We start from the raw sequence: 24,221 nt of genomic DNA, 5'->3' as shown, positions 1-24,221 counted from the left end.
AAGAGAAAAGCCCGGAAATCTTCAACTACTTCGAAGATGTTGATAATCAAGAGTACCGTATTTACTCGAATAAGCGCCGCGGCGCTTATTTAATTTTTGGCGCCTCGAGGGCGGCGCTTATTTAAAATTTGGACGCCACAAAGAATCTGAACTTTTACAGCAATTGAAAATAGCGTCGTTTGATTGTCAGTATTCGTCTCTTGCTGAAGAGAGAAATGGTGCTAGCTGTCCTGGCAAAGTCCGCGGCCCTCACAACATTTACAGAACTACGTATGTTGAAAGAAAAACTAATGGGCGAGCGGTTAAACGATCACTTTTGATGGAAAGAAATGTCAAAGTTTGTTTTAGAGTTGCTTTGTAGGACTTGTAGCGTTGTTTTTAGTTAAACGAAATTCCTCGAATAAGCGCCGCATCGGGACTGCGGCGCTTATTCGGGGGCGGCGCTTATTAACTTTTTTTTGTCTCAAATGCGGCACTTTTTCGGGGGCGGCGCTTATTCGAGTAAATACGGTATTAAATAGCACTATAACTGAAGTGGGAGGCGCGGTGGCCTAATGGTTAGCGCGCTCGACTCCGAGTCGAACGGCCCGGGTTCGAGGCCTGGCCGGGGCGCTGCGTTGTGTTCTTGGGCAAGACACTTTACTCTCACAGTGCCTCTCTCCACCCAGGTGTAGAAATGGGTACCGGCGAATTTACTGCTGGGGGGTAACCCTGCGATGGACTAGCATCCCATCCAGGGGGGAGTAGCAATACTCTCAGTCGCTTAATGCTACGGAAACCGGGATAAGCTCCGGCTGTATGGGCCTCATGGCTCGGAGACAGACTTAACGGTTTGTCCATCTAACAATCCTTCAACCTTGTTCCTAGGGAGCGGTCTCTCTCGCTCTGAACGGCAGGAAGAGAGAGACCTTGGGAACGAGGTTGACCATCCCTTGGAAGTAAACTTTCCGAAACCTTTATACCATGAAATCTCTCCCCACTGCCCTCTCCGTTTATACCCCTTCCCCTTTTAAAAATCTGTCCCGGCTAGCAAGAAAAGAGAAATATTCCCGTTACAAGCCCCACCGGATAAACGCCCTCCCCCTCCAACTGCTGCCACAGAACGTATTGAATGTCCTCAAAGAACAAACCCTCGTAGGCCCAGGGGCGAAACAAGGTAAACCTGGTTGCAAGAGAACTTTCATCGCTCCGATTTTTACCAGATTTACTTTGTTTCACCCCAACCAACTGCCCCTAGGTCTCAGAGACTGCAAAGAACATTTGGAATAAACCGACAAGAAAAGCAAAATCCAAAGTTATCAGCATTTATTATTTGAAACAACTCTCTCTTACAAGCTAAAACTACTCTCGCAACTCTCAAGCTCACAACCTGATCTCGCATCTACTGCTGATGTGCGTAGATGGTTAGCCTGGTACAAGGACTGAATTAGCTCATGAGAACTGGAAACATAATCACTCTTTACTTATCTAGGAATAAAATATGAAAACTGGAAGTCCGTAACGAGGGATTGATCGAAATAAAATTATTTACATGTAAAAATTACAAGCTATTGGCAACCTGTCTTCGTCGGATACAAATGTGAAAAAGTGAAAGATAATTTTACGACGCTTCGGAAAAATCTTTAAAACACTGAACTTCTATGCTTGTGTTAATCTTTTCCGAATTCTCACTATTTTCTACTTATTTACGAAATCTACACAAATGATATAGGTATATAAAAACAAATGAACGACAGCGCCACAAAAGGTACAATTCTGTTGCTTCGGATCGTTCTGGAAGTTTTAACTTAATTACGCAGTCTGTTCAATTCATATCGATACAATTTTGAGTTAGGCTGCTCGAAAACAGTTTCTGCATTTTTTTAACAAACTGGGTTGTGTGTTTACTTGAACCGTAATAGAAACAAGAAAATGACAAAATTGAAGAAGTTGGATTGTTTTTTCAAATATCCTAACTTGCTGAAATTGAATATATCAACGTTATACATTAATGCAACTTAATCTCATGCGTGAGTTGACCTGCATTACGCAAAAAATACATCGAGAAATAATCATTACACTAAACTAGCCTTAACCATTTTATCCGAATGGTTAAGTTTACTACCTTCCGAGAAGGTTAAAGAAAGTACAATCTGCTATAATGATCTCCCTAAGGCTGTGTACACGACTTCAAAATAAAACAACAATGCTGTTAACAGCTGTTAGAACAACAATTAAAGATAAAAATTGGGTTTGAGAACACGCAACAATCACTCATTTAAGATAACTCTCGCAGGTTTCACTGTTAAAGGAACTCTGGCTACTAACTGGGACACTAGCGCTTGTTGACATAGTCATACATTCCTTTGGAAGCTAAAATAGAAACAAAGTAATTCTAATCAATACTAATCATATTTAAAGAAATGTAAATTGATCGTTTTTCTTTTCAGAAGGAAGGAAGGAATTTAGTAAAAATTGGAAACTCAAAAAAAGTCAGAGGAACAGGGGGTACTTTAAATCTTAAAATTGGGTATAACCCTTTCACAATTGTTGAGAAAATTGTTGGGTCATATTACTAAAAACGAGCAAGTTCTTTGTTTGTTCTTCGAGTTATTTGTTTTTTTTGTCTCGAAATTCACAAAGCCTTACATTTAATAGGTGAGATGGGGTGGAGGACTGGAAATTATGGAAGGCAGCAGACGCAGTTTTGGTGGGTTTCTTTTTAGCATAAAAGTGTTAGCTTTAATCACCTCATCTAAGAAAAGGATATACAACTAGTATGACTGACTTTGAAAATAACTAAGTAGCACAGTTTTTTGGAAAATATACCGTTTCTCTTGATGGTAAACAGAACGTTTTTTTACTTACTCATTGCTTCTGGGAAAAGTCTAGAGTGACGTCGTCTCCAATGAGTACAAAAGGCGCCCAGTATTTCAGATAACTGTACTTGTCTGATTCTCTGAGATCTTTCATGGCCTGGTTCAGGGACTCGCTTGCGCTTCTTCCATCCACGAGGTGATGATAGAAACTTCTCATAAACTCCATCGTAGCTTCGTCATCAATTGCCCACAGTGATACCAGAACAGAACGAGCACCAGCGCCCATAAAGGCACGTGCAATACCGACCACACCTTCAGCTTTGATTTCTCCACGACCACTGTGACAGCAACTAAGGACAACCAGTCTTGCTCGCACTTTAACACTCAGAACATCTGACATCTTCAAAATGTAATCTTCTTCCTTCGTAGGGATTCGAGGTGCTTGCTTTGCGTCCGGAGTTAGAGCAATTTCACCAGTTTCCATGCATCCATGTGCTGCAATATGAACTAAAGCAACTGAACTAAGTCCCTTTAACACTTCGCGTTTCGTTGCTTTTTTTCCAATCAGAGGCGTCACGTTGAGAATCTTTCCGATCATTTTTACTTCCTTTCTTGCGAACGGAAGAGGATCAAGGAATTTTTCTCCCTTCCAGTTAGTAACTTCTTCTACCCACGGATCTCCCACAAGTAATGCACCACTCCTACTATGGTAGTCGTCAGGGCAGTCAGCAATCAGCCGCAAACTTGTCAACGAAGGGATCAACCGGATTCTAAACGAGTCGCACAGGTATTTTGAATCCGCATCCACCAATGCAGCATACGGAGCTAGCCACAGTGGTCCATCTGGGACAATGATTAGCTCATCACCTTGAATCAGGTCGGCAATCGGCTGAATTAAGATGTTATACAAGGTGCTCAAAGAACTCTCTTGTTGGAAGAAAGGTTGAGAGTTTTCTTCATCGCGCTTCTCATTGGCTTTATAAAGATTTGCTCTTAAAGCATCCATAGAACGATTCTCGCATATAACCTCAGAACGAACGCCAATTTGTCTGTAGGTATTATGTATCAAGGACTGAAGAAAGGGGCTGCCCTCGCCAACTTCCTTCTGTCCTAAACGAACAGGTTCGTCTTTTGAGAGAGCCCAGAGATTCATCTCACTAGTAACATTGTCAAATGCCTGAAAAACTGTACTTGATGGAATAGAGCGTTTCAGTTTAAGATATTGCTCTTCTTCCTCCTGTGACACAGACTGACGTTCTTTAATGCCAAATTGGGATAACATAAGATCAGTTAGATTTTGGGCTCGTCCTTTCTCAGCAGCAAATAAAGCTTCGACCACCATGCCTTGCTTTAACAGTACTCTCCATAAACCAGTGTATGCAGTGTCAACTTCATTTCTATAGCCAATTTTCCACTCATCTTTACTTTGAAGAAGGTTTCTCACATGGTTGTATAATCTTACGCTACGTTCGTTATATTCTAAGGCTTTTGGTAAGAAACCTTGTGATTCGAAGCTGAGACCTAGAAGGTGATAGGCTTTAGCTTCCGCGTTCTTGTCTCCTACTTCTTTGGCGATTTTAAGAAGCGATTCGTGGTAGTCTATAGCTTTTCTGAGATCACCGAGAATTAGAAAAGCATTTCCAAGATTGCCATAAGCATATCCTTCCCCGACCTTGTCTCCTACTTCTTTGGCGATTTTAAGATGCAATTCGCAGTAGTCTATAGCTTTTCTGACATCACCGAGATGTTTATTAGCATTTCCAAGACCGCAATAAGCTTCTCCTTCACCTGCCTTGTCTCCTACTTCTTTCGCGATTTTAAGACTCGATTCATAGTAGTCTATGGCTTTCCTGAAATCACCGAGATGTAGAAAAGCATTTCCAAGATTGCCATAAGATTTTTCTTCGCAAGCCTTATCGCCTACTTCTTTCGCGATTTTAAGACACAATTTAAAGTAGTCTATGGCTTTCCTGAAATCACCGAGATGTCGAAAAGCACTTCCAAGATTGCCATAAGCCCCTCCCTCTCCAGCCTTGTCTCCTACTCCTTTAGCGATTATAAGATCCAATTCGTAGTATTCTATCGCTTTTCTGAAATCTCCAACACTTAGAAAAGCACTTCCAAGATTTCCACAAGTTTTTCCTTCACCGACCTTGTCTCCTACTTCTCTGGCGATTTTAAGATGCAATTCGCAGTATTCTATGGCTTTTCTGAAATCACCGAGTCTTAGAAAAGCACTTCCAAGACTTCCACAAGCTTTTCCTTCGATAGCCTTTTCTCCTACTTCTTTGGCGATTTTAAGACACAGTTCGTAGTAGTTTGTGGCTTTTCTGAAATCACCGAGACTCAGAAAAGTATTTCCAAGATTGCCATAAAAAAGTGCTTCTTCAGCCTTGTAACCCACTCGTTTGGCATTTGGACATTTGAAATCACCGACCTAAAAGAGGCAAATAATGACAAAGGTACCAAAATTATGCAAGGACTACTTGTGCAAACAGCAGCGAAGTAAAGCCGAATCTTGGCGTAGATCAGGACCAGCAATATAGAGTAAAACGATAAACCAAATGCAAGGCTGATCGGACAGCTGAAAAGGGGAAATAAATTTTATTGCCCAATATTTCGGCTAGACAAAACTATCTTTATGAAATAAATATATGAAATTCATATATTTGTACTGTGGACATACATTTTAATCAAAAAAAAGTTTTATCGCAGTAATGTACTCAACTTAAGCAGTTAAGAAAAGCAAGCCTGAAAAAAATTCAGGCTTGAACGGGAATCGAACCCATGACCTGGTATCGCTGAGGTCATGGGTTCGATTCCCGTTCAAGCCTGAATTTTTTCAATCTTGCTTTTCTCAACTGCTTAAGTTGAGTACATTACTGCGATGATCTTTCATTTGCTTAAAACTAACTTTCTTCAGTGGCTGTAAAAGCTAAGTAAGAATGGAAATGGATGGTTACAATATTTGAAACGGTGCTAATTAAAAAGATGAAATATGATTGGTTGACAAATATAGACGTCCTTTTTTTCTTTATTTGTCAACCAATCATATTTCATCTTTTCAATCAGCATCGTTTCAAATATTGTAACCGTCCATTTCCATTTTTAATTAGCTTTTTCAGCCCCTGAAGAAGGTTAGTTTTGTCTAGCCGAAATATTGGGCAATAAAATTTATTTAGCTTTTTCAGCTGTGCGATCAGCATTGCATTTGGTTTATCGTTTTAAAAAATGACAAATAATCTATATTGAAGTCCTGCTCCTGTTTTTCCTTTTGCGGTTCGATTCTTGCGATGCCTTAATTTTTTATTGGTGCATTTAAAAAGAAAACTGTTGTAACCGGCGGTCTTTTTTTGCGGGGGGGGGGGGGGTGGGGGGGGGGGGCTGACCATCAATCCATCCCTCACCCCTACGCTGTATCTGTCGACCCTGCGGTGGTCGTTCTTTCAAAGCAGTTCAAATGTAGTGCGAAGTGCAACGTTTTTATACAGGGTTCTTTTGTTACAGTATGAACGTACATCACAGAATTTTACTTTTGAGATATTGGGTCTGGTGATCGGAGGTTATTGTTTAAGAACAGATTTTTTATATGTCTCTCTGAAATCATAGCCATGTGCGTTATGTTGATGTACCACTGTAAATTCCTTTTTATTTATTTATTTATCTTCCTATTTTTTTATTTTTTTATTTATTTTTTTATTTATTAACGTGGCCGATGCATACGATCAGTGGACTTTGGACTTTGATTGGGAGAAATTAAATTTATCAGCTAATAGGAAAACGTCTTAATCTCGGGTGTGTTACCTTGTAGCATGTGTGAAACTTGTGTATTTTGATGATCACACGAGCTATGAAGGCCGTGGTTTTGACCCTGGCTAGTTATATCATGACGAATTGGTCAAGGTTAACAGGCGTTGCACAATCAACGAGGGCCAGTTTGAGGGTCATCGACCTAGTCTGTAAAAAATATGTTAGTTACGGAAACGGGAAGTCTACGTTGGGGCAGCTACACAGAGAGTAGCTCAATAACCAGCCATTCTTCAGACGACAACTAATCACGTGGGAGGACAGTCGTATTGTGTGTACGGACCACAACCAAAAGGAAGCGCGTTCACGGATGCGATCATTGGTAGCCCCGAATGGACGGTTTTTTGAAATTTGTAAGGACTTATCATGGTCTGAGCACAAGGAACAATAGTCGTCTATCCAGTTGATGAAGATGAAGTCGGAATATGGCCTCCAAAGTGTTTGTTTCCGAATTCTTTGATGATCAACAAACTACGTTTGGAAATCAGTAAGCAATCTAGAAGTTTAGCTAAGCAACATTTAAAGAGATAAGAGTAATACTTTTACTTTCCACTTCACCTGAAACCTTCGTTTTTAATGTACAGGCCACCGTGATGATGCTATTGTTAGCGGCTACTTATTTTTAAGCGATTTTTTCCTAGTAGGTTTATTATTATCAAGCGATATTCTAAAAACCATTTTAGCGACATCGTATACACCAGTTTTAAATTATAAACATATAGCTAAAATAGAGAAAAAGTGTCTAGTAGAAGCACAGACATTGTCACTCATAGAAGAAACAAAGTCAATTTAAAATGTCAGAAAATGGGGCTAGGAAACCCGGTCTTGCCGCCTACGACGGCTTTCTCCAGACCTTTGAATTGTTCGGTGATCTGATCTTGTCATATAGTTCCACCGGGCCACTTTATTTAATTTTGTTTTCCTTCCGTGGCGGGGGGACTTAAATTTCAATTAAATTTGGGAATTAATTTGGGAATTAAATTTAAGATAAATGGGCTACCACTCGAACTTCATTTTTAGGTACCTGTTTTGTTTGCCTCTAAGATATTCGACCTAAACAGAGCTTGAATTTGCGATTTGAATTCCACCATCTTGGAAGTTTTTTGAGCCGCGTTACATCGTCCGGCAGGTTGCCTGTGACGTCAACTCGTCAAACGTTTAGCGGGAGTTTTGTTTTGTATACAACTTCGCTTTGGCGCTGCATTTTTGTATTATTTTTTTCTTGTGCTCGTTTGTATCTTTTATTACAGTGCGACGCGCCTTACTGTGGCCCCCAGACAAACTTTTTTACAAGTGTCATCTTTTAATATTAATTTTTACGTTTTTACTGCGTTTTGTTGACAAATACGATGCAACAAGTATCTATTTGATCGTATTCAACTGTTCGTCAAACTGATAGCACACTTATAAAAAGAAAGCACACTTATAGAAAGGTTTGTTGGGTGGCCACGGTAAGACACGTCGCACTGTAATCGGGCACAAGGCCGATGTCTGTCTGAAACTTTGGCAAAGAAATATGCTGATTGTAGTAAAAATCCTCAGTACGGCGTGGTGTTTTTCAGTCAAGTACGTTTATAGTACGTTAGCGGTTTATAACACAGTAATTTTCAAAGAGTTATTTTAACTCTTGTTCTGGGATTAAACTAACTCCTCAAGGTGGAGTTATTTTTTTTGAGGAGTTACTTTAACTCCAATAGGAGTTATTTTAACTCCCCTAAAAAAATTATTCTCTTCAGTATGGGAGTTAATTTAACCCCTTAATTGGACCGGAGTTACTCTGCGGGAGTTACTATAACTCTAAAGTGGAGTCAAATGTAACTCCTCTGGAGTTAAATTAAACTCCTTCGTGGAGTTAAATTTCAGTTTAACTTTGTAATGGCGGGAGTTAAATGAACTCCATTTTTGGAGTAATTTTTGAGGAGTTAGTATAACTCTCCTCGAGGAGTGATTTTAACTCTCTAAGAAGAGTTAAAACAACCCTATTTAGGGAATTATTCTTGTGAAGTAACTTTAACAATGGAAAGGGAGTTGATGTAACTCTGCGATAAGAGTCATTATTTTAGGTACTGGAATAACTAACCCAATATCAGAATCATTACTGTTGTTATTCTTTTTCGTTTAATTATATATGGGTTATTGACCAAGCGTGAAGTCAAGATGGCAGGATATTGGCCAAGTTCTTTTTTTGCGTGTTTATGGACCGAGACGAAGTCAAGGTCCATAAACATGCAAAAAAACGAGGCCAATATCCTGCCATCTTGACCGAACAAGCTTGGTCAATAAAGGATTTATTATATGACTTTTTTCGAGTACTGAAAAGGAAGCCAGTTGCATGCACGTTCAATGGCGCACGCTAAAATCATTTCATTGGTTTAAAAGTTTATAATGAGTGACTGTCAAATTCTTGAATGAATCGAGACGATTCAAGCCTTAAAACAAGAATGTCCATTCCATCTGGCCGCCAGGTTTTGATTATTGGACGTTTTGCAGAGTATTTGCTCGCTTCAGGCGCTTTAGTGGTGCAAGCCTGCCGTCACGTTGACACGAGCTGAATATTAAAGTTGTGATTGTTGAAAGCGTTTGGGACTTATAAATTCACGGGAAGAGCTTGAACTTTCCTACATCATTGATTTAAATGTTCGACCCGACCTTATTCGACGTGAGCGTTGGAGGCTTTGGTGAAAAGATGTTTTAAAAGCTTACATTGCCTTGTTCGCCGTGCCGACCGCTTTCTCCATCAAGATTTACACAAACGACAAGTTTGCCGAATTCTTTATTCTTCAGGTATGTCACTTTTAGACTTCTCTCCCTTTTTTGCCGAACAAAACCGATATCATGTCTTCAAGTCGCTTTGCGTTTTAATTTTTGAATTTATAGCTGGTTGTTGTGGCAAATATAATTCACAAAATTCGTTAAAGGAGAAGTTCACTCCAGAATGGCCATTTATTTTATTTACGCCAATAAAAAGTTTACACAAAGATGTGTTATTTGCCAAAATTTCAGCCTCCAAGGTGCGCTTTAACCCTACGAAATCTTTCCCAAAATTTGACAACTAAAAAAACGCCATCTTGGAGCTGGTAATGTATGCGTGACGTCAAAGAGCTCAGCCTTAAGTCTGGCGGGGAAAATTAAATACTCGAAGTCCTTGTTTCTTCGTAGTGGGTTTTGTTTGTCAAAATGCCTGTTTGTGCAGCTTCATTTTTCTCAAACAGAGCTCCAAAAAATTCAAACAACAAGGAGTTTTGACAATAAAAATTTCCCCGCCAAACTTTAGGCTGAGCTCTTTGACGTCACGCATACATTACCAGCTCCAAGATGGCGGCGTTCAGTTGTCGAGTTTTGGGTAAGATTTTGTATGGTTATAGCGAACGTTGGAGGCTGAAATTTTGGTGAATAACATATCTTCGTGTAAACGTTTTATTGGCGTAAAAAAAATAATTGGCCATTCTGGAGTGAACTTCTCCTTTAACATTTGTTGTTTTAAAAATTAGTTTGTTCTCGTTCGCTTCAAGACCTATTTCTTTGTAATAGGACTCTCTTTCTCTAGAAACAGGCAGAAAATATTTGTGTTGTTTCGGTAAATGGTTTCATAGCTCAAGTTTACGACGGAAAAGCTCTTTGCATGTAGTAGCGTCGACGGAGCAGAAAAGTTTTTTTTTTGCTTGCGGGAACACAGCGGGCGATCCCGAGCTTTCAAGATGGTTCCATCTTGACCGCTCGGGTAGCCAATCAGAGCACGCGATTCGTTTCATCTTGACCGCTCACGGAGCTAGTCATATAATAAAAGGCATACAGCCCGTATTCATTTTGGGTATGGTGGAGTGATTTCAACTTTCCATGAAGAGTTAAAACAACTCTATTCTGGGAGCTATCTCCGTGGAGTTACTTTAACTCCGGGCGCAGGAGACTTTATAAATAAACTCCAAAGCTTCCATCGTTTAGTTGAATCACTGCCACGCGAATGTCGTCGGCATATAGGTAATTCCGTACACAGTTAAATTTTAGGCATTTTAACACTAACAGTAAAAAATTCACTGTAACAGTAAATTTAATCCACAAAGAAACAAAAACAGCTCCATAAAGGCCAATATTATTTTGTTTAGAATATCAAGAAGTTTTCGGCCATTTTCCGACAATTTCTTATCATTTCGGAAGATTCCTTAAGACTACCAAAGATTCCCAAAACAATGGTCGACAGTGGATGAGAACCGATAGTAATTGATAAAGTCGATCGTGGTAAAACTCACAGATCCCTTCATGCATCTCTTGTCATCGATTTCCAATCTCAACCAACTGTTATCGATTATGGATTTCATTGATTTGCCACGCTGGAAAAATGGACTTTCAATACCCAACCTAGTAAGAGGCTACCACAAAATAACACAAGAAGAAGATTGGTAAAGGGTGAGTGGGACGACGCCATTATTTAATAGAGACGTAAGCACCGACCAACTGACCATAATTCTACTGAGGCTGCAAAGCAAAGAAGTAAGTCGTGTGATGGTTTAAGGCCTAGGGACGCAAGTGATTGACAGATCATGGTTGTTGCCTAGTTGAATGCTTGTGGAACCAAGCAAGGAACATGACAGGGTTTTCGTTCGAGCGTTTTTAACTTTTCCGTTGTTAGAGTGAGCCTTATAGCAACAAAAACTTGAATGTACTCAATCATCATCATAGTCATTATTTCTCATCGCGCCAGTAGACGCATAAGGCCATCTGTACTTATTATCGTAGACAAAATGGAGGAATGTAAATGACTTGGAAAGCATGTAGCCTTGTTTTTAACTTATTCTTACAGCTAGAAACGTATGGAAAAGTAAAACCGCGAAAACCGAGAACTTTCCAACAACCTTACCTTGCCTTTTATAATGTGAGTTTCTAAATTCGTTTCTGTGTTCTCTGCGTCTGGTTCCTGCTGCTTGCTTTGTTCTTTAACAGACCTGATCCTTAACTCCAATAGCTTCTTGCTACTCGTGTCAATCTTTTTTAGTTAAGAAATGTAACCTGATTTAATTTGTAAACAAAGAAATCTAAAACTCCTCGCGACTTAAAGATGACGCTCCTTCAGTGAACCAGGTCATATTGTTCGATTTAAAAACTGGTATTCTTAGCAAACGAGTTTTTTGTTTTACTATATAAACAAGGAAAAAGACGTCATTCACGCAAGAAAAACTATTCTGTGTAAAGGATACGGCTAAGCCCTTGTCACACCATGTGATGGCTTCTCCAAAACGATTCAGCTTGATACAGGCACTCGCTCCTATTATAATAAATAAAACAAATGTTTCCAAATTTAGTACAAAACGTCTATAAATATGTTCATGTTCATTTTTATTATATTATTTTATATTTCTATTGTTTAACAGGTTAAATACACCAGCAATGCACTTCTTTATCAAATATCCCGAGCAAGCAGCTATCTATACACAGGCGACGATTAAAGGGTTCACTGATACTTGTCCACTAGCATACCATTACTGGCATTAAAAAGTGGGAACTGAAAAAGCTGATTGTATTTAAAATCTACGATGATTTTTTTTAGCATTTGTATCACAAACCGTATTAAGCTCTTGAGAATTTAAGCTATCAAGTTTTGACGATAAATAATTTCTGAACAGCCATTAGCAAACATTAATTATGAGCTAGCAATTCTATCTTCTGTTTCGATAGCAAGCCCACACACGTGCGTTTTATCACGTGATGAAATCCATGTCATGTAAGAAAGAACCGAGTAACGGGATGTGGAAAAACCTACACGTAGTTAACATCTTACCTCTCTCAATTGCCTTAAGGAAAGTTGGTTGTAAGTCAGTGGCAGCTCTTGCATCTCTTAGTGACTTTTCATAATTCCCTGATATAATGCAATTAGAAAGAATATGTAAAATGAAACTGACAGAGCTGTAACGATTGATTCTGTGTGTTGTATGAATGGTATTTCACTGAAATAGAGGCAAAAGAGTAAGAAGACCGCTCCTTTCGTTTATTTACCCTTGAACGTTCTCCTTTTCAATGTTTTGATAATGTGGAAATATGTTTAGTGGGAAGATAAGATTTTTTCAGGCTTCTTTATTCCAATTGCTTAAATTGGAAATTTACTGCGATGATCATTTATCACTTTCATATTCATCCGCAGTTCATATATGAATTATTTCATATACATTACATCAATATGTTTAGTGTTGCAAACATTTAATAATGGCATAGCATAGCATACTGCTGTATATCTCCCACGGAGAAGGGGGACTCGGGATTTCATGTGATAGCGATGATCGAAGGATTTTTGGGTTTGAAATTTTCGATTCCGGCATTTTTGGGGGGAAGGAAAATTTCAGCTGTAATTTGGCAAGTATTTTGTTTGAGTGGTTTGATTTAAGTAGCGATTTTTTGGGTATCTGAAAGCAATCTTGCACCGAACATATTTGATGTATAACATGTCTTGAAAAATCTTAGCTTCTAAATGGTTGAAAGAAATTTGGCCCAGAGAAACATGAATATTACAGATTATTGCTAAAGTAAAAAAAACATATAACTGAGGTGCAAGGATCGACAAACAATCCAGCAGAGAAAAATCTCTTACTACTCTTACCCAAATGTAAATGTGCAGTCGCTCTGTTGCTGTACAGTTTGGCATTCAGTTCGTCATCTTTGCAGTTCACTTTAATTCCTTCCGTGTAGAAGTTAATGGCATTGCTTAAATTCTTTTTACTGTACTCATAATTTCCTTTATTCTTGAAGATTTCTGCTTTCTCTAATGGAAACCAAAATGTTCAATAAATGTTAAAAATATAATTTGTTGATTTATAGTATGTTTCAAACGTGTAAACCGGAAAAGACAATAATAGACAATGTGTTGTCCAATTCCATTTTAACCCATTTATGTTAGTAAATTTGAATGGATTGCTTGTCCTGTAAATGTATTATTTACCTCTTAAGTTGTCTTCGTCGCATTCCGATGCTTTATCGACATATGCTGTGACCTCGCTTTCATTCGCAGCATTCTTTTGGGCTGTTTTAGTGACATCCTTTGTGTCTTCATCCTGTATTAAGATAAAAAGATCCCAAAAATTCCTCGAACTCCTTCCTCGGTTTTGGACTACTAATTTAAAAATTCGCAAAATATGAACAATTTGTCATCGTCATCGTCATCGTCATCATCATCATCATCATCAAAACCTTTATTTAAACGCGATAAAATCTTCATAACCTCAATGTTTGTGTTATTGTGGCATAAAAACTAAAAAACAGAATAAAAGTTAAAATTTACCGATATACAAGAAAAAAAATTAAATCTTCTTAGAATAATATTTTTTTCAAACCCAGCTGATCAGAGAACTGGTGATATTATAATAAGTCTCTTCAAGACATTGTTTTGGAGTTAGACTTACCGTGATTTTAAAAATGTGACTTTCTGGAATTTTCTTGAGCTCATTGACAGACCTGGCTTTTAATCCTAACAAGGTCTTGTTATTTTTGTCAATCTTCTCAAAGTTAAGACACATTACATTTATAAAATAGACAAGATAAATAATACATTTTCTGCATTAGATCTTGGCGGTGAAAATGGTGTGACGATAGAACGACCTGCAAAGCGGGTGGTCACTAAAGAAGTAATCAAAAACATCATCGGATATACAAGATACCTATACAATAAAACAGAAAGATGCTGAGATTAACATTAAATACAGTTATGTTGTTTGGGCATTTGCATCTCTCAAAGATTAAACGCTTACAAGGTTATTGTATTGCATCTCGTTACATTCAAAACTGTCTATCTTTTGCGAAACCATTTCTGGCTTTTGTCGGAGGGCATTGCGTATTGTCAAAGGATACGGCTAATCCCTTATCACACCACGTGATGGCTTCTTCAAACTGCTTCAGCTCAACACACGCACTTGCTCCTGAGTAAAAAAATAAAGGATACTGTTAAATTTTTACTTGCATTCATAAAAGTTTAAAGACATCTCAACACGGTAGAAAATCAAGGATCCCGACAACGGGCGTCTGTCAATGGGCGTCTGGGGAGACGCGGTGACCTACTGGTTCGAGTCTTGGCCTGCCGGGGTCTATGTGTTGTGTCCATTGGGAATTCACTCTACTCTCACTGTGCCTCTATCCACCCAAGATGTATAAATGGGTACCGGTGAATTAATTGGGAAAGTGTAGCCCGGCAATGCACTAGCATCCCAACCAATGCATTGGGTATACTACTGAAACCGTTACAAGCCTCGACAGTAAAGGGTATTTGCATGTCCTGATGCAGACCTTTTTTAGCAGCATTAATGGATCATTTTATCGTTGCACAAAAGAAGTGTTACATGCATATCAAGCACGTACCAGCGCTCATGTTTGCCCACGAAATTTGAGAGAAATAGATGATCTTCCAAGGAAAACTATGGGGCGCCGAGTGTCAAAAAACTATTTAGTGCATTTTTCGCTATTATTTTTGTTATTTACTAAATAACAAAGATGTTCCACTTGTTATTTAGAAATCATTAAGATAGCGACTTTTACATTTACAAATAGAAAATTATTTTCACTCGGTGATTTATAAATTGCAAACAACTTGTCGTTGCGATTTATAAATCACCAACAACTCCTCTTTGCGATTTATAAATTGCAATCAACTTGTATTTGCGATTTATAAATTGCAGATAAATAGTCTGCAATTTATAAATGGCAGTTACGTTAATTGCGATTTCTAAATTGCATCGAGTATAGAAGTCGTTCATGCGTAATTTATAAATCGCAAATGTGCGATATGTAAATCGCAAATGCGTTTTATAAATCGCAAATGTGATTTACAAATCGCAAATGCGATATATATAAATCGCAAATGCGTTTTATAAATCGCAAAATTAATGTGATTTTATAAATCGCAAATGTGCGATATGTAAATCGCTAATGTGTTTTATAAATCGCAAATGCGACATATATAAATCGCAAGTGCGTTTTATAAATCGCAAATGTGATTTATAAATCGCAAATGCGATATATATAAATCGCAAATGCGTTTTATAAATCGCAAATGTGATTTATAAATCGCAAGTGCGTTTTATAAATCGCAAATGGGAAATAAATAAATCGCAAGTGCGTTTTATAAATCGCAAATGTGATTTATAAATCGCAAGTGCGTTTTATAAATCGCAAATGGGAAATAAATAAATCGCAAGTGCGTTTTATAAATCGCAAATGTGATATTAATGTTCGCGCTTCGCTAAGCGTAACGGCGAGGAGTGGCGTGGGATGCAAAGGGGACAAGGCACCCGCGTCCTGGACCCCCTGGGGAGCTAGGGGCCCGCAAAGTGGTAGGTGCTTGGACGGTTGCTATGGAAACCGACACCAAACTGACGAGCCCGAGAGGGGGAGGAGGGCTCCAAGCACCTAAAAAAGCTGGGGGGGGGGGGGCCTTGGCCCTTGCATCCCTAAAAGAGGGTGGGGGCGCGAATGGACAGGAGACGGGAAGACTACAGAAACAAAACAATTTTATTGAGGAACAACGAACGAGATACGGCTACGAGGAGGAGGCCAGCTGAATTGCCGCCTGACGGAGCGTGTCCTGTGAGGTACGGACATAGAGCAGGTAAGCGTCGCTAGACCATCGGCCCAGAGTTCTGATCAGCGAGTCTGGAAGGCCCGCGGCGTTCGCAGAAGTGGCCGCGCCGATGCGAAAGCTATGGCTGGAGAAGTTGCCTTGAACCCCGGCCTGAGCCAGAAGGGAGCGAAGACGATTCGTGACGTGAAGGCGAGAAAGAGGCGTCCCATCCGAGAAGAGGAACAGAGGGCCGGCGACGTTCGACCGGTGGTGAAGATAACTAGAAAGGCTGCCCACAGGACAAAGCGCGCCACCCGTGTGAGGAAGAAATAGATTTACACCCTGGCGGTACGGGTCGGTCTTCGAGGCTTTAATAACCAGTAGAACGCCGGAAGCTTGACAAAGGCGGTCCACGGCCAGGTCGCTGATGGACAAATGGACCGAGGGGTCGAAGCCTGAAGGTGGGGCCGTAAACTCGCTGACGCGCAGAAAACCAAACCAAGCGGTACAGAAGGCTGCCCAAAGCATTGCATCATCTACAGCATTGAGGTTTAACAGCGAGTGGATCCGCAACATGAGATCACGAGTAACGGGAAGACGAGGAGGACGAGAGGGGGCTTTAGATGCTTGGCAGCGTTTGATACCCAGGAGAACGCGTTCAAGACGGGTCGTGGTAGCCAACGGGTCGCCAAGGCCCATTTCGATCGCATTTCGATCGCAGGGAACGCACAGCAGCAAGATACGACTTGACAGTTCGATAGGAGACGGAAGATGACAAGTAAGAGGCGAAAAGTTCCAGGGACGACTCCGGAGCCGGGAATGGGACACCGGAGGGGTGATTGAGACCGTAGGCGGTGCAAAACTCCAAGAAGCGGCGTTGGCCCGAAGCGTAGGAGAGACGCATTGAGGGGGCGAGGCTTTGACGGAGGAGAAGAGTCACCCGCTGGTGGAGGTCAGAAAGCTGAGATCCGCCAGGAGCTGGCCAGGAACTGGAGTGGGCTCGGAGGCAACTGTGGGGTCCAGGGACCGGAACCTCTGAAATTGAGAACGAGATAGAGCGTCAGCAATGGAGTTAGCGCGACCAGGAACATGGATGGCTGAGACCCAGAATGAATGGCGAGCCGCGGCTAGAAATAAATTGCGCAGGAGACCACCGAGGGAACCATCCGAACAGAAGCGTCTGGAGATCAAATCTGCCACGCCCTGGTTATCACACCAAAACTGAACCCGGAGTCCGCGCCAGGAAGAGCCCCACACGTGGGCGGCCAAAACGATGGGGAAGAGCTCTTTGAACGCGATGCTGGCTGACAGCTGTGAGGGTAGCCAGCGACCCGAGAACCACTGGCCGTCCAGAAAGGCGCCGTAGCCAACTGCGCCTGCTGCGTCCGTCGAGACCTGAAGATCTGATAGATGTGACCAATGAGGCGACGTGAAGAAACTGGTGCCATTCCAGTCGCGGAGGAAAACGGACCACCAGGCCAAGTCGGCGCGCGTGTCCCGGTTAAGGCGAATGAAGCGTGATTGTGAGCGAGTTCTGCGAAGGAGGTCGCAAAGGCGACGTAGGAACGGGCGGCCTGGATAGACCACCTTAGCAGCGTGATGAAGATGACCAAGAAGGGATTCGAGATCGCGGCGCAGGCAGACGCGTTTGCCTGACCAGGAGCGGAGCAGGTCTTGAAGGGCTGCGACTTTCTCAGGCGGGAGACGGGCCATGAGCAGAACTGTGTCGAGCTCGATGCCGAGGAAGGACAGAGACGTACTAGGCCCTTCGACTTTTTCGTCGGCGAGAGGGGCTCCGAGTGCCCGGGCTCGGCCTAGCCTCGCTCTCGCCCTTGGGCTCACAGCGGGCATTACTGCCTGGTACAAGTGTCGTCACGTTCTATCGTTCTTCGCGCTGTTTTCGTACTCGCTGTAGTCCGCTTTTCGCCCCTCCTTTCCCCCCTCCTTTTCCTTGGGTTGGTTCTTTTGCTCCCCTACTCCACTGATTTCTTCAGTGTGACTCGGTGCAAAGGGCCTCTCGCTGTGGTGTCGGTTTCCATAGCAACCGTCCAAGCACCTACCACTTTGCGGGCCCCTGGCTCCCCAGGGGGTCCAGGACGCGGGTGCCTTGTCCCCTTTGCATCCCACGTCACTCCTCACCGTTACGCTTAGCGAAGCGCGAACATTAATATCACATTTGCGATTTATAAAACGCACTTGCGATTTATTTATTTCCCATTTGCGATTTATAAAACGCACTTGCGATTTATAAATCACATTTGCGATTTATAAAACGCATTTGCGATTTATATATATCGCATTTGCGATTTATAAATCACATTTGCGATTTATAAATCCCATTTGCGATTTATAAATCCCATTTGCGATTTATAAAACGCATTTGCGATTTACATATCGCACATTTGCGATTTATAAATTACGCATGAATGACTTCTATACTCGATGCAATTTAGAAATCGCAATTAACGTAACTGCGATTTATAAATTGCAGACTATTTATCTGCAATTTATAAATCGCAAATACAAGTTGATTGCAATTTATAAATCGCAAAGAGGAGTTGTTGGTGATTTATAAATCACAACGACAAGTTGTTTGCAATTTATAAATCACCGAGTGAAAATAATTTTCTATTTGTAAATGTAAAAGTCGCTATCTTGGTGATTTCTAAATAACAAGTGGAACATCTTTGTTATTAAGTAAATAACAAAAATAATAGCGAAAAATGCACTAAATAGTTTTTTGACACTCGGCACCCCATAGAAAACTGACAGAGCAATGCAATTTTTTTCTCTCTTAGGGACTGGTCAATAAGTAGAGGGGGGGGGGGGGGTGGGCCGGAGCAGAAAGGGGGTGGGTCATCAGTTTTTGACCCCTCGAAAAGGGGTGGGTTGTGTAGTTTTGATCTACACGAAGGGGTGGGTCATCTTATTTATATCAGTATAAATTGATAAATTTGTCGAAGTGAGCAGTTTTAAATGAATTTCTAGCGATTTCAGGAGGCCGAAATATAAAAATTTTCCGGGGGAGCATGCCCCCCTGACCCCCCTAGATCGCTTGTGATCATAACATCAGTTTGGTCTGTCTCTCTTCAGCCTGTGTTGATTCATTCTGTGCCTTAGGCTTTCACCAGTAAACTCTTTTCTCAAACACTTTGAAAATATGAATGATAGACTGTGGTTGTTTTTTTCTGTTATCAATTTCTACATAAAAATATGAACTATTTAATAATTGTTTATGAATGTATATTACACACTGTTTCAGTTTTCACATATGTTTGTGTCTAAATTTTCCCATGGACTCTACACACAAATATGTTGAAAACTTAAAAAAGACTAGAATAAAAAGTGAGAAATTCACATCCTTCTTTGGCGTGCTAAGAAATGGAAAAAGACGTACATGTAACCGCAGTGTCCTTCAGGGAAAATTAGGGTGGTGTGTGTAGGGAATCACACTTAAAAAGCTAATATCAAATCAAAAACCTCCAACCCCTTACAGATGATAAAGAAATGATTGATCCCTTAATAATGAATTTTTTTTAGCAACGGGGGTGGGTCATGTAATTTTCAACCCCCTATCAGGGGTGGGTGAGTCCGTTTTGAGCCAGAAGGAAGGGGTGGGTCACACATTTTCGAGCCACCACTTTTCCAATTGCTCCGGCCCACCCCCCTGGTACTTATTGACCAGTCCCTTATGGTCCAATAACAATTCCAATTCTCGTAATAGAAAGATTTCTTTCTGCCATTTCCGCCATTGGAACTCTACTAATAACGTAATCACGTCATGACTGGAGAATGTTTCGTATCCCGATTTCAGAAACTGCGCGTGGAGTATGCATCAAAGGATGGCCTCTAGGTTGCTCTTCAAAACTACGCCGTGACGTCATTCTATTTCATTCTGTTGTATGTAAAATAACATTCGCTTACCTCTAACAATCGCTTTGAGGAAAATAGGTTGTAAATCAGTGGCCGCTTTAGCATCACTCAGTGAGTCAAGATGATTTCCTGTCGAAGAAATGAACTAAATTTAAATTTTTATTATTTTAATTATTATAAAAAATAGACTAAACCAGAACTCCATTAACAGAGAAGCAAAAGATAGCGAATCAGATCATTGTCATACGAGCACTGCTAGTGCCGACTTTGGTACTAAAGGTTAAAACGACAGTGTTTTTTTGCCTTTTTTATGGCGAAGAATTTCAAAAGACAGTTTTGTAAAGCACTTACCAGGATTTTAATGCTATGCCTTTCGACCTTACAGACCTGGGCTAGATTACGAGTCCCTATATCAATAGCATTAATATTTATAATAACTTGAGAGGATAAAATTAATGTTTCAATGCCTTACATGTAGATGCCTTACCCAATTTGAAATTTGCAATGGCCCTGTTGCTGTACAGTTGGGCCTTCAGTTCGTCATCTTTGCAGTTCACTTTAATTCCTTCTGTGTAAAAGTGAATGGCGTTGATAAAATCTCTTTTTCTGTATTCCTCATTTCCTTGATTCTTATAAACCTCAGCTATCGCTGAATCGAAACAGAAATGAATTATTTTCCGTTAGTTTTGCTACATAAAAGGTCTTTGCACTGCTGAAAAATGTTATTAATTATATTAAATCGAAAAGATCGAATCCGATTAATGAATTCCTTATTTACACTTCTTCGCCAAGATTTCAAGATTTGTTAACGCACTACCAACCTTCAAGAACCCTCCGATCGTCACACTCTTCGCGCCTTAACCCTGTCAAATTCCACCTTAAGTCGTATGGGTCTCGAGCTTTTGCTGTTTCGTCGCCTGAACTCTGGAACAGTCTACCTCTTTTTATCCGCTCATGTGACAATTTAAGTTCTTTTAAATCAAAACTCAAAACTTATCTTTTTAAAAAAACTTATTACTCTTAGCGATTTTTACTTTTTATTACTTTTAATGTACATTTTTAATTTTTAAGATTTATTCAGCTAATTTTAACGAATTTTTATAGATTTGTAAAGCGCCTAGAGCAGACCTGGATAGGCGCTATAAAAATGTTTTATTATTATTATTATTATTATTATTATTATTATTCGCCACTGCTTGAAACAAACGGGCGCCTGACTGGTACTCAAAATTACGAGATATCCTACCAAAAGCATAAGTAGACGCAGTAGAAGTAAAATTGTATCCTTAAGACATTGTAACAGCGATAAAGAAGTAGAATTTACTAGCAATCAACCTGGTCCAGTTTCCCTTACCTCTTAAATTGTCGTCATCAAAATCCAGTGTTCCTTCAGCCGGTGGTGTGACGTCATACTCACTTGCAACTTTGATTGAACTCCTCGCCATGGTGAGATTTCAGATCATTTAAAATGGCAGCCTAAAGTTTGAGTCAAAACCGATAATTAATTGCAGGTCTTGACCACTAAAAGAAACAACGGCGAGCGCACCAAGGCCGATTTATGGCCAATAAAATGAAAAGGATCTGATTTTCCAATTTAAAAGCGACGGATTTCACTTGAACACTATTGATAACGTGCTGAAGACAGAAGTCAACTACTGTTGCTGTAGTTTGGCATGAAACTCGATTTTTTGGAAGAAAAAAGTCCACTGAAACCTATATAATTCGAGAACCAATTCAATTCTTGCATTTACGAACATGAGTGAAGCCAATATTTGGAGTCGCATGCAGACAAAGAATATGTACATAAAAAGAATGTTCTAGGATAAAACTGAGCAGCTTGAAATATACAAGAGCAAAACGTAGCTAAAAGTGGCGCCAAAATATTGAACTTTAAGAGTACAAGAATACGAGAGACAAAGCCGACCAAAGCCTAATAAGAAAAAAATATATATACGTACCACCAGTAACGAAGGAAATCGCTACTAAAGCCTTTCCCCGGGCATAATATAATCTCATTGTGACAATTGCTAAGTATATTTCACACTCATTTGAAGGAAGTGAAGAGTAAATGACGTTCAAAACTTTGGATGCAACAGATCCATAAGCTGGATTATTCACTCTGAAACAATTGAACTTGAACTTGGAATATTTATAAGGGGAATCCACTGTTTCTGAGAAAGTTGATTGTTCTTGCATATGACATCATACCGGACATTGAACAAGGTTTTTAAAGTATATTTTTTAAAGCGATAGAGCTCCGCTGCTTTATCAAAGTACATGTCAGTTAAGTATATGAGCAGAGTGTATTGCCAACATCAAAGAAAATTTTACTCTGTTGTCTTATCTAATACTGATCGAGTCACAATCTTATTTGCATATGGATGTCATGAGTCACGCGCTCGATACGGAACGTGCTGAATGTACGACACAAGTTTCAAAACAAGTTTTTAAACTGAGCCTTTTGTTTGTTCATTCAGACAGCGATGACGTTAATGACTAGCTCATTCATGAAGCGAAGCACGTAAATGAATGAGATATTAAAATGAATAAGATGTAGACAGAAGTTGTTGTTAGCTCCATGGACGGAAAATTGTTGGCCGTCACTGAAGTAAGTTTACATGGTACCACCCCCCCCCCCTAAGTAAGTAAAAGTCAAAAATAAATTCCATGAAGCTCAGTTACACATGTGAAACAAATGAAGTCTTCTGTATAGCGTAATTTATAAATTACCATAAAACAGGAGCCCATCATAAAATCACAAATTTGGAACTTCGCAACGCAACGTTTTCGCAACGTTTTCAAGAAGCAGGAATGTTCATCGGGGGACCCTAGACGGGTTCATGTCAACGCACGCTGACGCAATCGAATCAGGTCAATCGCAAGATACTTAGCATGATACCCTCCCCCCCCCCTCTTAGTAAAAAGTCAGGGTTCAGATAGACATATGAAATGAAATACAATCACGCCGAGGGGAACCCTAATCGAGTTCATTGTAACACACGCAACGAGGCAAGCCATATTTGCAAGGCGTCATTTGCTTTTACATTTCCTGTTTTATTCTTTATTCCCTTGTCAGTGAAATTATCCCTAAAGAGAGAATTTACAATTGCCTTGGGGTTTTTTCCCGGTCACATAATGTGATACGTCACGCACGTTATCACATTACACTGGAAAATTTGACCCATTTACAGACTTTATAAAATGTTTGTAAATCTCTAATTTACAGACTTCGTAGTTTTGAATGTTAAAGACAAAATGTTTGTACATTTATTTTACAGACATTTTATATGGTTTTTCGGTCTTCTATTTAAAAGAAAGTTAGTAAAATGTTAGTAAATTCTAGCAACAAGGATAAGACGAAAAGACTACAAATTTACAGACTTCATAAAATCTCACACAAATGTTTGTAAATCTTAATTTACAAAGATTTTACCGGGCTTAGTAACATCACATAAAATGTCTGTAAATGATAAGTTCTCAAAATAAGTAACAAAATCTCTGTAAATTTACCAAATGAATTTGTCTAAGCAAAACATCATAAAATCTCTGTAAATTTTCACATCTTAAGGTCTCCAAACCAGTAAAACAGAGCGAAAGAGAGAAAGAGATATTGAGAGGGATAAAGAGGGAAAAAAACTTAGAAGACTCGACTATTGCAGTCGGACCATATAATTTGATGTGCGTTTAATTAATGCCCGTCCTTGAGGTCCCAGCTTCTTGTTATTGCAAGAACTAAGAACGTAGTGCCGGCTGATTTACCTGTGAGTAGGGTAAAAGAGATTGGTTTTAAGAGTTATCCAGTCTGGTATTCTCTTACAATGCACGGTTTTAAAGTAAGCCGGTAAATCAACATGCACTCTGACGTTTGAAACACGTACCGGAATCACGTAAGAAATGTTTATGAACTACACACAATATAAAATGACGCATAAAAGTCTTTATAAAATCTATATAAATTGGCACAAACGGGGCTTCATAAAATCTCTATAAATTGACACAAACGGGGCTTTATAAAATGTCCGTAAAATGTCCATAAATTGGCACAAACGGGGCTTCATAAAATCTCTATAAATTGACACAAACGGGGCTTCATAAAAAGTTCATAAAATGTCCATAAATTGACACAAACGGGGCTTCATAAAATCTCTATAAATTGACACAAACGGGGCTTCATAAAAAGTTCATAAAATGTCCATAAATTGACACAAACG

General features: G+C 39.8%; 2 protein-coding genes across 2 annotated transcripts; both read right to left on the bottom strand.

Moving 5' to 3' along the window:
* Window positions 1–1,283: 1,283 nt before the first annotated feature.
* LOC144645278 (uncharacterized) lies at window positions 1,284–21,639 on the bottom strand. Its single transcript, XM_078504793.1, has 13 exons — window positions 21,557–21,639; window positions 21,365–21,486; window positions 20,498–20,659; window positions 20,062–20,139; window positions 14,436–14,503; window positions 13,991–14,083; window positions 13,531–13,627; window positions 13,192–13,353; window positions 12,379–12,456; window positions 11,798–11,865; window positions 11,461–11,586; window positions 2,848–5,235; window positions 1,284–2,352 (listed from the first exon to the last, which is right to left on the bottom strand). The coding sequence occupies exons 2-12, from the start codon at window positions 21,453–21,455 to the stop codon at window positions 2,848–2,850; spliced, it is 3,411 nt and encodes a 1,136-aa protein (XP_078360919.1). The 5' UTR covers window positions 21,456–21,486; window positions 21,557–21,639; the 3' UTR covers window positions 1,284–2,352.
* LOC144645446 (uncharacterized) lies at window positions 16,117–16,836 on the bottom strand. Its single transcript, XM_078505027.1, has one exon. The coding sequence runs from the start codon at window positions 16,834–16,836 to the stop codon at window positions 16,117–16,119; it is 720 nt and encodes a 239-aa protein (XP_078361153.1).
* Window positions 21,640–24,221: the final 2,582 nt, after the last annotated feature.

This window comes from Oculina patagonica, chromosome 3 (assembly GCF_052425735.1).
Source record: "Oculina patagonica isolate OP01 chromosome 3, crgOcupat, whole genome shotgun sequence".
Lineage (NCBI taxonomy): Eukaryota > Metazoa > Cnidaria > Anthozoa > Scleractinia > Oculinidae > Oculina > Oculina patagonica.
This window is presented reverse-complemented; position numbering and strand designations above follow the sequence as displayed.

Bases quoted from the DNA above. Each gene is read 5' to 3' on its own strand.
- LOC144645446 (XM_078505027.1), bottom strand. From the start codon at position 16,836: ATGGGCCTTGGCGACCCGTTGGCTACCACGACCCGTCTTGAACGCGTT.
- LOC144645278 (XM_078504793.1), bottom strand. From the start codon at position 21,455: ATGGCGAGGAGTTCAATCAAAGTTGCAAGTGAGTATGACGTCACACCA. The intron at 20,660-21,364 runs GTAAGGGAAACT...GTTTCGATTCAG, and splicing joins TGATGACGACAATTTAAGAG to CGATAGCTGAGGTTTATAAG. The intron at 20,140-20,497 runs GTAAGGCATCTA...TTTCTTCGACAG, and splicing joins CATTGCAAATTTCAAATTGG to GAAATCATCTTGACTCACTG.